We start from the raw sequence: 12600 nt of genomic DNA, 5'->3' as shown, positions 1-12600 counted from the left end.
TATTAACACTCTTAATATATGTTTTTAGGACATAAATTAACTAAAATTCTTTTATTAATATTATTGTTATTATCAAATGAATGGGGCTAGCTATTGCTCAATCTATGACAAAAAGTACCAACTTAATTATCATAAAAAGTTTAAATTATTGAAAATGTCAACATATTTGATCAAGCCATGGATGAGAATGTTCTTATTCCATATATTTTTAGTCAACACCTCTTTTAATTTCATTGTATTTGTATCCTTCATCCACTCATTGTGGGAACTTAGTTGGAATTTGAAGTGACTTATTGTTTATATCATTAATTAAATAATCAAGAAATTAAACTAAAAAACAAAGTTATTCCGTGTGAACTTCTAGAAGGTCTTAAGGGTAGTCTTTTTCTAATAACATGCATACTAAGATTGAGTATTTCAGTTATTTCAATATTAACTTTTCAATGAAGACATAAACTTAGGTTCCGGCAAGGCAAGGATTATGATTAGCTATAAAATTAGGCAATGACGCATTATTTAAAAATTAATGCTTAGAATAATTTTTTAAAACAATATTATTTTTCTCAAAACATTTTTCCCCCATTATTACTAGTTGAAGTGAAATTAGTAGTACATTATATTTAATATATTTTTGAAGATATGTCATTGATAGTCACGGATTTTAGTCTTAATATTTGGATACAAACAAGGAAAATATCAAAAGAAAATGGAAAATGATCTATAAAAATTGCCGAAATGTTTTTTATACTATATTTTTACAACAAATAAATTAAACACAATATCTTCTCGTTTATTGAATCTAGATCTTTATCATAATATATTAATATCACGTGCATTTTTGACCTCCCAATTTTTTTTTATGTATTAAGAAATTTATTTTAATTTTAAGTATATTATTGAATAATATTTTATAGATGAAAACTCAGGTGCAATCGACTTCATGTAAAATTAGATAAAAATTTAGTCAAATCAATTAAATTATTTAACCGCTCTCAGTGATCAACTTAACGTGAAGTCGATTGTATTTAAATTTCCACCTGTTCTCTGACAACTTTTGTTATTCAAAAAGAAATATTTTTTAAGTAGTGGAAGAGACAAAAGAAAAAAGAAATGTGCCTAGTTTTATTTATTTTTATGTTAAAAAATCTATTTGGTAGAAGTTTACAAGTTTACAACACAATAGACAAAGAAAATTAATATTAAATAATATATCAGTCTAACACTTGTTTATACATCAATCACCTTATAAAATACTGATAAAAATCCCTAAGATTGTGTTTGGTGGATAATTAAGAGAAGAAAAGTAATTTTAGAGATTAATTAAATTTTTTTATGTGAATTTTATGAATGCAAGATTGACAAATTTTATAATTAAAAGAAAAATAAAGCATTTAAAATTCCATAAAAGAAAAATACTCCATCCAAAATTCCAAACATACCCTAAATGTATTTTAATTTTTAACCAATAACATCTTTTGCTATAAATATGAACTTTACAAGTGAAGGGAGAAGAAAAAAGAAAAGAAAAGAAAACTGTGCAAAGCTGTAATGGCACAAATGAAATTACACACACAAGGAGAGGGTAGTCAATGGAACTAAAGAGCTTTCACTCACCCACACTAAATTAAATTACCTTATAAAAAATATAAAATTAGTTAGTTAAAAAAACAAAATTAGTACATCACTTAAAGCAAAAGATTATTTCAAAAAGAATAAAAAAAGGAAACTTGTTAATCCTAGTTTGAACTGTAATTGTTTAGGCATAACAGCGTCATTAAGCTTCCAATAATAAGAAAAACAGAAAACAAAAAATTAAAAAAAAACGAAAAAGAAAAAATCTTAATTAATAAGAGAGAGAAAGAGAGGGAAAAAAAGAGGGAGAAGAAGAAGAGGAGGAAGAAGAAGAAGAACATGACAATGGACGAAGTCTCTGCGAAACAAGTTTGACCCTTCAACCCCAAAAAAAAATTTCGAAACCCTCATTTCGTCCATAGTGCCAAAAACACGCTTAATTCCTCAATTCCTCATCATCGTTAATTCCAAAACCCTTCCTTTTAAACATTCATAGCCCCTTCTTCTCCCATTTCTCTCTGTTCCTGTTCCTCAATTTTCCATTCGTTTTTCCCCTCTTAAACCTAAATACCCAATTCGAAAAGTCATTTTTTTTAGCTCAATCCATTAGCTCCATTTCTTCAATTCCATTCAAAGTAGAAAATTTAAGCTTGAATTAGGAGCTGGATCTCGTAAATTGACACCACCCTATCAACCTTGACCTAAAAAACCGAGACTTTTATTTTTGTTTGAATTTTCCATGGGTAACTGCTGCGGGACGCCGTCGACTCTCCACGATGGAGAAAAGGCCAACAAAGGGAAGAAGAAGAAGGAGAAGCAGAACCCCTTCGCAGTTGATTACGGGAACGGAAACGACGTCGTTCGTGGCTCGAAGCTCGTCGTTTTGAAGGACCCAACGGGTCGCGAGATCTCGCAGCGTTACGAGCTAGGTGGCGAGCTGGGTCGTGGTGAGTTCGGAGTCACGTACCTTTGTACGGACAAGGAGACTCGCGTGGACTACGCGTGCAAATCGATCTCGAAGAAGAAGCTGAGAACCGCCATAGACATCGAGGATGTTAGGAGAGAGGTTGAAATCATGAGGCACCTTCCCAAGCACCCTAACATCGTTTCTTTGAAGGATACTTTCGAAGATGATAGTGCGGTGCATCTTGTTATGGAGCTCTGTGAGGGTGGTGAGTTGTTTGACCGTATCGTTGCCAGGGGGCATTACACGGAGAGAGCCGCTGCGGCTGTTACCAAAACCATCGTTGAAGTTGTTCAGGTATGGATTTGTTGTAAAGTTTTTATTTTTAAATTGTTTGCTTTATTGGGGTTTTGGATCTGGGGATTTTAGTGTTGTGGATGGTGTTAATTATTTTATTTTATTATTTTAAAATTGTTTGGGGGAAGTGAGGATTGTGATTTGTTTAAATGATTTAGCTTGTTTTGTTCAAGTTAGGTCCTTGGAATTTGGATAGTGATGGAGGTTAATTGAGATCTGGTGGTTTTATGCTTCAGAGATGCACAGAAAAAAAAAAAGCGTCTGTCTGTGTGGTTTTAGAATGAGTTTAGTTGATTCATGTGGTTCATTAATTTGTTTAGTGCTAGTGCTGGTGCTAGGAGAGTTTTATTTACCTCATAATGGGTCTACTTGATCCAAATTATTTTGGTATCAGGTAGATTCTAGATATGAGTAGTTTGGAAGGGGAAGAAATTATTGACGGTAAAAGTGGATGTAATAAATTGATTTGGCTTGGGTGCTTCTGATGAATAATGGACTTCGGAGTACTTTTGGCAGCGGCCGGGGGTGAAGGGGGATAGGTTTTTAATGATGGTTACTTAGACTTGGCACGGACGCAACACAGTGATGGAGAAGTACATAGACATGGACACTGTTTATTCCTTTTGTACAACAAAATTACATTTTTCTGATTCTGTGTTGGTGGTTGAGCTTGGTGATTGATTAGTGGGGTTGCATTTACTGTTAACATTTGGCAAAGAGCTAGCTTTTTAAGCTCACTTGTTAGACTATAATGAACAGTAGAAGTACTATGTTTAGGACTTTAGGTTGCATGCATTTGGAGCTTAAACTTTTCGTGTAAAATGTTTTGGCTGGGTGATTTGTCTACTCTGTTTTTTGGCCCGGGGACATTCTCTTTCTATGGTGGTAAACCAGGGATTTAATTGTGAACCTGTTATGTTTCAGATGTGCCACAAACATGGTGTGATGCACCGGGATCTCAAACCTGAGAACTTTCTGTTTGCAAATAAGAAGGAAACAGCAGCTCTCAAGGCTATTGATTTTGGATTGTCGGTCTTCTTTAAACCAGGTAATGTTTCTGGCTAGCAAGTGAATGAATCGCTCATCAATGTTGCTCGATTTTTTTAGTTACAATTTGGGTTAAAGTTATACCATTTTGTGCAGGGGAAAGATTTAATGAGATTGTTGGAAGTCCATATTACATGGCTCCTGAGGTACTAAAGAGAAATTATGGCCCAGAAGTAGATATTTGGAGTGCTGGAGTAATTCTATACATCTTACTTTGTGGTGTCCCGCCATTTTGGGCAGGTTAGTTTTGTCTTGTGATCTCTGTTTCTTGGTTTTTCAGCGACAGATCTTAATGGTGCACTTTAAGTCACTGTGGAGTTCATGCAAACATTATACAATGTCAACAGAAAATGTTGTGAGAAAAATAAATGCAGCTTTTTATATTTCATTTCAGTCAAGAAACAGTAGTTTTTGTAGTTATTAAAATATTTCCCTCTACCCTACAGCATCCACCTGGACTGTGAAAATAAGGACAAAAATGTCAAAGCTGTATCTTGGTTACACTTTTTTATTCATTGTTGATCTTGGAGTCATTTGCATTGTCTAACTCTAAATATAATACACTGGAAGTTCCAGCTAATATGTTGAAACTTGAAAGTGTCCATTCGATATCAACTTGATTCGGCCAACTCTTTTTTTTTTTTTTTTGTTGGGGGGGGGGGGGTACCTAGTCCAATAAATTCTTCTATAACAACCAGTATGGGGAAAGATGTTTCATTCAAGTAATTATTATTTCTTGCTTATTTTTATTTCTGATTAGTTTGGCTGTCTAAATCTTTTCCTCTCTTTTCCTCTTCTATAAAATGCAGAAACTGAACAAGGAGTTGCACAGGCAATTATACGATCTGTGGTTGATTTTAAAAGGGAACCATGGCCAAAAGTTTCTGATAATGCGAAAGACCTTGTGAAGAAGATGCTTGATCCTGACCCTAAGCGTCGCCTTACTGCACAAGAAGTGTTAGGTAATATATTGTTGATCATATACAATGCTTTTGATAGGCGACAGCATACAGATTCTGTTTTCTGCTCGCCAACAAAGGCGTCTTTTCCCTTCTAAAATTCTCAAGATTGAGATGCGTCGTGTATGGATGGTAACGTAATTGTTAATCTTAATGCAGATCATCCATGGTTGCAAAATGCAAAGAAGGCCCCTAATGTTTCATTAGGAGAAACTGTCAAAGCAAGGCTCATGCAATTTTCTGTAATGAACAAGCTTAAGAAGAGAGCTTTGAGGGTAATGTTCTCAGTTCCCAACAATATCACCATATCAAATACCCTTCTAGGAATCATCCCTGAAGTGTTATAATGATAAGTTATAAGTCGTTTGTTATTTGATGGTCAATATTGTGTGTACAGGTGATTGCAGAGCATTTGTCTGTAGAAGAAGCGGCTGGAATAAAAGAGGGATTCCAGCTCATGGATACAAGCAATAGAGGCAAAATTAACATCGATGAACTACGAGTAGGGTTGCAAAAACTAGGCCATCAAGTTCCAGAGTCAGATCTCCAAATTCTTATGGAAGCTGTAAGTTCACTATTTTACCCTTTAACTGGGGTATTTGCTCTGTAGTTGGCATGCTAAAAACAAAATAGTACTATCTCTTGCAACTTCTAACCTTTGGGGGATTGATTTTACAGGGTGATGTAGATAAGGATGGGTACCTAGATTATGGAGAGTTTGTAGCCATTTCTGTTCATCTGAGAAAGATGGGAAATGATGAGCACCTTCGCAAAGCCTTCCAGTTTTTTGATCAGAACCAAAACGGATATATTGAAATGGAGGAGCTGCGTAGCGCCTTGCATGATGAGGTCGACGCAAACAGCGAAGATGTCATAAGTGCAATTATGCATGATGTGGACACAGATAAGGTCAGCAATACATCTTCACATTCTGTCTTCGTTCTGCTTCTTGTGCTTAAAGATTGCTACTCGTTCTGTTGAAACATGAAAGTGATAGTCCTCCACCATTCAAACTGGACATATTAGTTGTCTTGTACTCTTTTTGATATTAGTTGTCTGCATGAAATTGCAGGATGGAAGAATAAGTTATGAGGAATTCGCCACGATGATGAAGGCCGGCACAGATTGGAGAAAAGCATCAAGACAGTATTCGCGAGAGAGATTCACAAGTCTCAGTCTCAAATTGATGAAGGATGGCTCATTGTCGTTAAACAATGAGGGTCATAGATGATCTGTAGACATAATGCCAAATTTTAATTAACCTTTGGAAAAGGAAGAAAGAAAGTATGATTAAAGTTTTTTTTTTTTTTCTTTTCTTTTCTTCTTCAACTCTACCCCCTTCTTTTATTTTAATTTACCTTCTCTTAATTGTAATTCTTTTATGTATTTTTGTTACATATCCTTTGAAGAGAGCCCTAGTTTGGGTGGAATAGGATATTTATTGCCCCAAGAAGTGTCGTGTATGTGGTTTGGAGTATTGTCTGTTTTTTTTCTGGCTTGTTGAGTTGAGGGTGTGGTGTTATGGTTAGGGGAAACAAACAAGGAAAACAAACAAGAGAACATTGAATATTGGAAGATTATACCAAAGTCTTCAATTGTGGAATGTAAATATCTTAAGTTGTTCACATTTTATGTGACACATGCATTCTTAGCCAACTCCATGTTTCTTTTTTAATTATTGCTTAAAAGGAAATGATAGAGCTGTGAGCTTATGAATTGTTTCTATATATTTCTTTGACCTCAAATTGCTTTCAACGGTTAATATGACATAGATTTAGAAGCAATTTTCTTATCTGATGTAATTGAGTAATGCGTGCCACTTAACACTTAATTACAACATTCACTAAAACTATTTGGAAGGGGTTAGTTTCACCTTGAGTTGAAGTTTTTACTTGATTTGTATTAATCGATAGAATTAATATTAAAGATAGACCGAGTAGGTTTGGTGTATTTGAAGTTAGTGACAATTTGTGAGTAGGTTTGGTGTACTTGAAACTAGTGATAATTTGTGTGGTGTTGCACTATTGTGAGATAAGGATATATAATTTGTTTGTTATTTGTGAATTTTTTTAGCAGGTGTAGTGTATGAGCTTGTGATGGTGGCCATTTATGGATTATCCTAGATATGATAAACGAATATTTTGAAAGTTGGACATGGTTAATAATAAAAAAGGATCACTGGAAGAAGTAGTTGATAGGTTTTTCTGCTATTATTTGGATATTTGGTGAGAAGGAAATCAAAAGATCTTTTAGAATAAAGCGTTAAGAGTTGTTGATGTTGTTCAATTTTTATTGATGTTCAATTTTCATTTAAAAGCTACCTGGAGTGATTACAAAAAAAAAATTCTACATGGAGTAGAGTTGTGTTGATGACAATGTCAGAAAAGGAATAAGAATTATAAATGGTCTTTTATTCTTGTTATTTCATTTTTTTTTTTTGTGTAGTAAACGGGACCTAAGTCTAAAAAAAATATTACATACTAATTATGCGAGGCAGAGATACTCCTTGTTCATCATCTACTAATAACTGGACTACTTCTCTAGAAGGAGTGTTCCAAAAATGAAGACCTAATTCTAAATTTATACTTTTTCGTGCTAGACAATCATCGGTTGTCTTCTCTAAAAATATTCACAAAATAAATATTTAAATTTTTGTCTTTCCATTTGTTAATATCTTTACCTTGTTGTATTAGGTTTTGTGTTTCAAACAAAAAGTTACAACATTCGCTTGGTACACAACTCTCGTTAGTTTTCGAAGTCCATTTATAAACTAAGGACAAATAAAAACAGATGCATCTTCTCAGTTTGCTTAGGCAATAAAAGGAATTTGTTGAGTTTGTTGGGCCCAGGCCCCGGTTGTATACCAAAAAAATTGCATTTGTTGCACTAAATTTTTGTCCTCTTTTTTTTTTTTCTTCCGGGCGAGGGGTGGTTCAACCAAATTTCTTTGAATTTCTGTTCCAATAAATGCATATTATGGGTTGGTTGATATGAAAGTTTATTCCGAACAGGATGCTGTTGATAAAGAAAATTTTTTATAACTTCACCAAGATAAAAAAGCCCCCACTTTATAACAAATAAAATATCACTCTTATATTTTGTCCGTTAATGTTAAATTTTGGAAAAGCTTCATCCGGCAGTTTGACTCGAGCCACATCCAATGATCTATGGATGATTTCCCTTTTCAATTTTTTTGCATTTGTTTAAAAAGAATTAATACTAATTTAATTCTTGATTCAGGAGTAATAGTTCTAACTTATAAGTGGCAAGATTAATACGCCAGCGAACTATAATTCAAATGGTATAATTTTTTCATTTGAGTCTCACTTTTAACTTGAAAATTTTTTTGGCAAGATTAATACTTAATATCTTTATTATTTTCTTAGTTTGGTCTGCGGAAACGTTACATATTTGTAGATCCATATTATTAATAATTTTTGTCCTACGGGACCCTATTCTTTCTAATTTTAGTGATATCCAATAAGAAGCCCAAGAAGGCCCAGCCCAAACACAACTAAACTTGACTCTGCTTTCAAAACTGTTGCACATCCCAAGACCAAAAAAAAAAAATGTTGAATATCGTGTGACTAAGGTCTGTCCCTGATGAATGCTGCTAAAGCTCCTGAATTTCTGTTTGCCATGTTATCATTCGTCATTTCCATTTTTGTTCTCATTCAAATTTCAACTTATCTTATCATCTAGGAATTCCAAATTGTCTTCTAGTAGCTCAAAAAATAGACTAAGACATGCCCAAAAGTGAATGTGTGACAGGGTTGCCTTGGACGGTTGTACCGCAACCATTGAAATTCACATAATCCATCATTTCTTAATACACATTACACTCTAGCTTTCTTTTACTAGTATGTTATAGCTAACTAATTAAACACTTGAGTGTCAAAATTTTCTAATTCCAAAACTCTCAAACAAGTTTGACTATGCTCGATTTTTATAAATTTGTTACTATATATATTGGTCCAAATTGTCGATACTACAACTGTCATCTAGGGCTGAATCAATCCAAATTAAAGTAAACTTATCTCACTCAGCATAATAATGAGGAGGCAGAAGAAACACGTATTAATTAGTAGCGAAAATGATATATGAAAATTGTGGACTTTAATCTAATCATCATTTTCTGATTCACAAGTTTAAATAATTTGAGTAGCCAAAAGCAATGAAAGGGACCTTTATTATACGTCAATTTCAAGTAGGTAAAAATTTTGATGCCACGTACCAAAAATCATGCATGATGCATGCATATAGATCGATTGAGGAAGGGCATTGATTATTAATTAATAGGTTTAATTACTCTATTAATTTCTATAGTTTTACAAAATTTTTAATTAAGTTTTTGTATTTTTTTTAATTGAGTCTTTATATCAAAAAAATTTTTTAATTGGATCTTTACACTTTTTTTTTATTATATTTAGGTCACTGTACCAATTTTTTTTAGTTGGGTCTCTATAAATTTAAGTCAATTACTGTCAAGAGAAATTTAATTGAAAAAAAAATTATTACAGGAATCTAATTAAAAAAAATATAAAAATCTAATTAAAAATATCGCAAAACTATAGGAACTAATGGAATAATTAAACCTAATTAATATTAATAAGAATAAATATATACCTAAATTTCAATTAGTTAATATTAATTAATTTTTTTACCTTATTTTTGGAAAATTTAAGATTAAGATTTATAATTTAATATTTAGAATCTAAATTTAGAATAAAAATAAAATTTAGCTGATATTAATTGAAAAATTTAGTTTTCTAATTCTATTAATAATTCTTCTATTACTATTGTTTTGATTAATAGGTCTCCTCTCTTTGTCAATACATGCATCAATAAGTACGAATTAATAACGATAGTACTAATCAATAATCAATCATTAATAATTGCTATAGCTGTTAGTGACATTAATTAATTGGCAACGTGAGAAAATGACATTAGCATTTTGCGGCTCTACCACACATATTTGAATTTGAATACTAATTATACTTAATTAGTAAAAATGTACAACATGTAACTATCAAACAATTATTACAACATTCATTCATTTCTGTCTAGGTAAATCATTTTGATTTGATGCACTAAAATATTAGCAAGTGGCAGAAAACAAAATGCCATGGCACTCCGACAAATACTGCTGACTAGGACGCCGGAGACGTGGCTGAATTTTCAAATGAATTTAATCATGCTGTGGTATTATGATCATGGTTCTGAAAACCGGACCGGACCGGCCGGTTCGACCGAATTAATCGGGAACCGATCATTTAACCGGTTCGGTTAACACACAAAATCTCTTTGCAAAAAACTGGTTGAACCGGTGAACCGGACGAATCAGACGGGTTTTTTAAAGTTTCGGTTTTTTAAAATAGTCCAAAACGGCGTCGTTTTTTTATGCAAAAAAAAAAAAAAACAAAACCCACGACCCACTAATCTAACCCACCCCCAAATCATTCAGCACTCAGTTGTCACCACGCCTCCCTCAACCCTATTTTCCTTTTCCTCCAACGAATAGAGGGACTCCACCATCCACACCACAATCGACGCTGGCAGTGAGCCAGGGACCACCTGCGGTTGCCACCCTCGCAGTTTGAAGCGTCTAGCATCATCGTCGTCTGGTCTTCGGAAGAACACACACGACACACCCCACAGGACAGCTGTCAGAGGTGTCGTCGTCTTGAACTCTTAACACTGAAGCTTCTGGTGTCGGCATCGTCGGCTTGTCGTCGGCATCTGACAACATCGTAGTCGGACATCTGTTCTGCTGTGAACCGCAGTGAGTTCTTGGGTTTTTCAATTGATTTTTTTTATTTGGTTTTAATTAACTGTATAAATTGCTGGTTGCTGCAGTGAGGAATTTAGTACAGATTTAAGTTCAATTAATTTTTTTATTTTGTTAATTATATGAATTGCTGGTTTGATGCAGAGTTCTTATTCTGCTTTTCAATTTTTTTTATTTTGTTAATTATATGAATTAATGGTAATGTAATTCTGAATTTTAATAAATATAAATTTGATATAAATTTAATTTTGGAACTCTGGATTTTGAATTTTGCTATATAAGTTCAAAATTCTGTCCTATTGAATTTTGCTGAATATAATTTTTTATTTTGAATGCTGTATGAATTGATATAATCTTCTGGGTTCTGAATTGTTATCATTTTGAATTTTGCTATAATTGTTGGATGTAATTTGTAATTTGGATTTCTAGATTTTGGATTTGGATTCGCTTCTGAAGTCATGACAAATCCCTCACCCAATTCAATCAATCATGACATTCACAAATCCCTTGCCCAATTCAATCAATCATGGCATTCACGGACATGTTCCTACATTGAAGTATTTTTTTTGTTAATCTCTTTGTATGTTGTGTTCTCTTTGACTACATAAAGTCATTCTTGGTATGCATTGAAGTATTTTTTTGTTAATCTCTTTATATATGTTGTGTTCTCCTTGGCTACATAAAGTCATTCTTGGTATGGTAGAAATTTCTAGAATTAGATAATTGTTGAGAATATAGTTTAGAGGGTTTTTTATTTTTATTGGTACCATTTGTTTCTAAATAATGGAGATCCTGTCTTAATTATTATGAATGTATTATCTCTGTTAGTGTTTTACTGAGCATCTTAATGTATTCAGGGTTGATATTTTTAAGAAACTTGTTAATATCTAATTTTGAGGTATAACACTTTTAGTCTCATGTTGAGGTATAACTTCAAAATTATTTTCATATTAAAATTTTTAGATTTAGAAATTATTAAATTTAAATATTGAAAATTATATATTATTTTTAATAATTTTATTTATATTTAATTAAACCGGTTGAACTTCGGTTGAATCCCGATCAAACCACTGAATCAGTGAACCAGTTATTTCACCGGTTTATTGACCGGTCTAGTTCTCGCAACCTTGATTATGATACACTAATTTAATTTTATAATTCTCATATAGTCAAAAGTATGCTTTAAACGTAACTAGATTATTTGATTGATCATTTATACAGAAAATTAGAAAGTGCAAAAATATAACTATTCAACAGTAATTATCTACATAATTCTTTAACGCATTGTTTGGATAGAGGGAATTTAAAAAAAAATAAGAAAAAATAAATAAAAAAATACATTTTTATTGTTTAAATAAAAAGAAAAAATAGAAAAAAAAGAAGTAATATGAGATTATTAAATTATTTTTTCTTCACAAATGAGATAAAAATAAAAAAAATGATAAAATGAATAAAATTACATATCTTATTAATAAATTATAAATATAGATAAGGGTATTAATGTAATTTTATATTATTATAATTTTTTTATTTTTTTATCCAAATAATTTTTTTATTTTTTTATCTATTTTCTCTTTATCTAAACAATATATAAATAATTCTATTTTTTTTGTATTTTTTTCTCATTTTTTTTATTTTTTTCTATTTTTTTTATATTCAAACAAAGTCTAAGGGATGAAGATTGATTTCCAATTAATCAGTATCCTTGCGTCGAATAAATTTGATATTTGTAAGTGATTTTAATGTTCAAGCCAATAATAACTTAAAAATGATAAGTGTTGGTAATTTAAAAATAATTTTAATGTTCAACCCAATAATATTTTTAAAATGATATTTTATTATTCTTTAAAAAAAATTTGTGTATAAATATTTTAAATTTAATAAAATATTTTATTTTATAATAATTAATCTTAATATATTTATATTATCTACAATAATAATAATTAGTAAAAATAATTTAAAATTTTAGAAAA

The 12600-nt window shown here is 31.7% G+C and overlaps 1 protein-coding gene across 1 annotated transcript; it reads left to right on the top strand.

Annotated features, from left to right (window-relative positions):
- Nucleotides 1–1758: 1758 nt before the first annotated feature.
- Nucleotides 1759–6495, top strand: LOC112696043 (calcium-dependent protein kinase 32). Its single transcript, XM_025748627.3, has 8 exons — nucleotides 1759–2833; nucleotides 3758–3881; nucleotides 3977–4120; nucleotides 4690–4842; nucleotides 4999–5114; nucleotides 5237–5404; nucleotides 5518–5748; nucleotides 5912–6495. The coding sequence occupies exons 1-8, from the start codon at nucleotides 2312–2314 to the stop codon at nucleotides 6068–6070; spliced, it is 1617 nt and encodes a 538-aa protein (XP_025604412.1). The 5' UTR covers nucleotides 1759–2311; the 3' UTR covers nucleotides 6071–6495.
- Nucleotides 6496–12600: the final 6105 nt, after the last annotated feature.

The sequence above is a fragment of the Arachis hypogaea genome, chromosome 6 (assembly GCF_003086295.3).
Source record: "Arachis hypogaea cultivar Tifrunner chromosome 6, arahy.Tifrunner.gnm2.J5K5, whole genome shotgun sequence".
Classification (NCBI taxonomy): domain Eukaryota; kingdom Viridiplantae; phylum Streptophyta; class Magnoliopsida; order Fabales; family Fabaceae; genus Arachis; species Arachis hypogaea.
The sequence above is the reverse complement of the archived record's forward strand: the minus strand, read 5'-3'. Positions and strand labels throughout refer to the sequence as shown.

What these genes read in the sequence shown, in the direction of transcription:
- LOC112696043 (XM_025748627.3), top strand. Translation starts at nt 2,312, where the DNA reads ATGGGTAACTGCTGCGGGACGCCGTCGACTCTCCACGATGGAGAAAAG. An exon ending in GTCGGTCTTCTTTAAACCAG is followed by an intron (nt 3,882 to 3,976) that starts GTAATGTTTCTG and finishes CATTTTGTGCAG; the next exon opens with GGGAAAGATTTAATGAGATT. An exon ending in TCCAAATTCTTATGGAAGCT is followed by an intron (nt 5,405 to 5,517) that starts GTAAGTTCACTA and finishes TTGATTTTACAG; the next exon opens with GGTGATGTAGATAAGGATGG.